Here is a 2633-nt window from a genome sequence, read left to right as displayed (position 1 = left end):
AGTAGATGATATAAATATATATTTAATGTAAAGTGTGTATATTGTTGTCAGTAGATGATATAAATGTATATTTAATGTAGTGTGTATATTGTTGTGTCAGTAGATGATATATATATTTAATGTAAAGTGTATATTGTTGTCAGTAGATGATATAAATGTATATTTAATGTAAAGTGTGTATATTGTTGTGTCAGTAGATGATATAAATATATATTTAATGTACAGTGTGTATATTGTTGTGTCAGTAGATGATATATATATTTAATGTAAAGTGTATATTGTTGTCAGTAGATGATATAAATGTATATTTAATGTAAAGTGTGTATATTGTTGTGTCAGTAGATGATATAAATATATATTTAATGTACAGTGTGTATATTGTTGTGTCAGTAGATGATATAAATATATATTTAATGTAAAGTGTGTATATTGTTGTGTTAGTAGATGATATAAATACATACTTAATGTAAAGTGTGTATATTGTTGTGTCAGTAGATGATATAAATGTATATTTAATGTAAAGTGTGTATATTGTTGTGTTAGTAGATGATATAAATACATACTTAATGTAAAGTGTGTATATTGTTGTGTCAGTAGATGATATAAATGTATATTTAATGTAAAGTGTGTATATTGTTGTGTCAGTAGATGATATAAATGTATATTTAATGTAAAGTGTGTATATTGTTGTCAGTAGATGATATAAATATATATTTAATGTAAAGTGTGTATATTGTTGTGTCAGTAGATGATATAAATATATATTTAATGTAAAGTGTGTATATTGTGTCAGCACCACTGGACGCCAGCAGGTGGCAGCAGAGTGCCCATCAGTCTTTGTTTATTGGAGCCACAGAGACAGAGGGGCCATGCCGCTCCGTGTCTTTGTCCCTGACACGGATTAACTGTCTCCCTGACAATAGCGGTGTCACTGACACCCACGCGCACACTCTCAGCTGTGGGAAATAAAATAATAGCAGCATTATATTTATTACCTCCCAGGTCGCTGCCCTCCTGCGTGGCTTCCTCCTCCCCGCTTATTATTAATGAGAGCAGCTCCGACTGCTCCGAGCAGCGGAGGTCCACTGGTTCGGTCTCCGCCGTCCCGTCCATCCCTGACCCGGCTCTGCCGCCCTCTCAGTCCGGTTCCTTCCTTCACGGGGTCAGCGCGCCGCGGCGGGACATGTTCACGTCACGCACACACCAAAAACATGTCACGGCAGGAGCGTGGCTCGGCTCGGCTCGGTTCGACGCGCATCTGGCAGGCGCTCTATAACGAGTCCATCTGTTTGGAGCCAGTGTCCCCCACCCCGCACCCCACGCGCGCACCGGCCGCACGGGAGCCGAGTTAACTTTTTCATAGACGGACTCGGGCCCGTTTTCCGCCGGTGGACAGCCTGGACCGGGCCGGACTCACCCAGCGTAGGCCTCCTGGAAAGTATTTTAAGGCTCTTGCTTGTCTTCTGGGTGGGGAGCCGGACTAGGGGCCCCTGGGGCTCCTTAAGGGGCTCCTGGGTAAATTTAAAGAGACAGTACTGTGGAGCGACGCGCACGCAGCCCGGGGGGGGAGCGGCACGCGCTAATGCCYATAAGCTGCTAATACTGTGCTGTTGTTATCATGGCTGTCCACGAGCTCACAGAGCCACTCACCCGGGCCTGGTCCGGACCAGGACCAGCCAACAGGTCCACCCAATGGACTGTCCCATTGGTAGCAAAATATCTCATCAGTGGACAGACTCACTGCAACTCCAACTAACTACAGCCTCAAATCAAGATGGCCGCCACCTCTACTGGGCCCCAGTTAAGAGTGGAAGTAGCTGATAGTCATCCAGACACATTATCTGAGCTCAACAAAAGTTTCTTAAACCATGCTATTAATTATTAGAGTCTGTTAGCAAAATATCTCTTTATTCTGGAGTTGGACCATTAAGATGCTGCCCTGCTAATCATGACATCACACTACAGCAGCTGAGGCTCATTGTGGTCAAAACTCATCATCTTTAAACGCTCTCTGAAATAAAACAGTAGGCAATTAGTCTGGAATATTTTTGTTAAATATTTATTTTGTATAGATCTGTTAATCGACTGATCAGAGCTGCTCAAACATTTTAGCTTTCAACCTACAAACAAAACCAGCAGACTTGTTACCCTATTTTTTATGTCTGAAACATAAATAGATAAAATTTAACTTCATCTATTAAATGTCTTCATGTTCACAGATTTTATCTCTTTCTAACAGTAAACAACAACAATAACAACTGAAACACTCAGGCTGAAAGGCCAGTGTAGACAGTTTAGGCCTTTTTGTGTAAATCACCAGCTTTTCACAACATTATATTGATTTGTTTGGATGATGATACAATATTTCTTTGTCACAAAGTTTGATACAGTTTTGATTCAGTTCATAAAACTACGATGGAGAGATAGGCATAAGATATTGATCCACATGTTGATGATATGAACTGATATTTTCATTTTGTATTTATTGAATCATTAATCATTTAATCAATGATGTGGATCAATGTGTTGTTTCACCCCTGATTAGATAGATAGATAGATAGATAGATAGATAGATAGATAGATAGATAGATAGATAGATAGATAGATAGATAGATAGATAGATAGATAGATAG

The 2633-nt window shown here is 39.7% G+C and overlaps 1 protein-coding gene across 1 annotated transcript in view; it reads right to left on the bottom strand.

Moving 5' to 3' along the window:
* Positions 1-1421, bottom strand: part of zfta (zinc finger translocation associated) — a gene marked incomplete at its 5' end in the record, with an annotated part of 23501 nt that extends 22080 nt beyond the window's left edge. The window contains 1 exon segment of the mRNA XM_014021552.1: positions 996-1421. Within this exon segment, the coding sequence (XP_013877006.1) occupies positions 996-1113 (118 nt within the window).
* Between the last annotated feature and the right edge of the window lie 1212 nt (positions 1422-2633).

This window comes from Austrofundulus limnaeus, unplaced genomic scaffold (genome assembly GCF_001266775.1).
Source record: "Austrofundulus limnaeus strain Quisiro unplaced genomic scaffold, Austrofundulus_limnaeus-1.0 Scaffold297, whole genome shotgun sequence".
Taxonomy (NCBI): Eukaryota; Metazoa; Chordata; class Actinopteri; order Cyprinodontiformes; family Rivulidae; genus Austrofundulus; species Austrofundulus limnaeus.
This window is presented reverse-complemented; position numbering and strand designations above follow the sequence as displayed.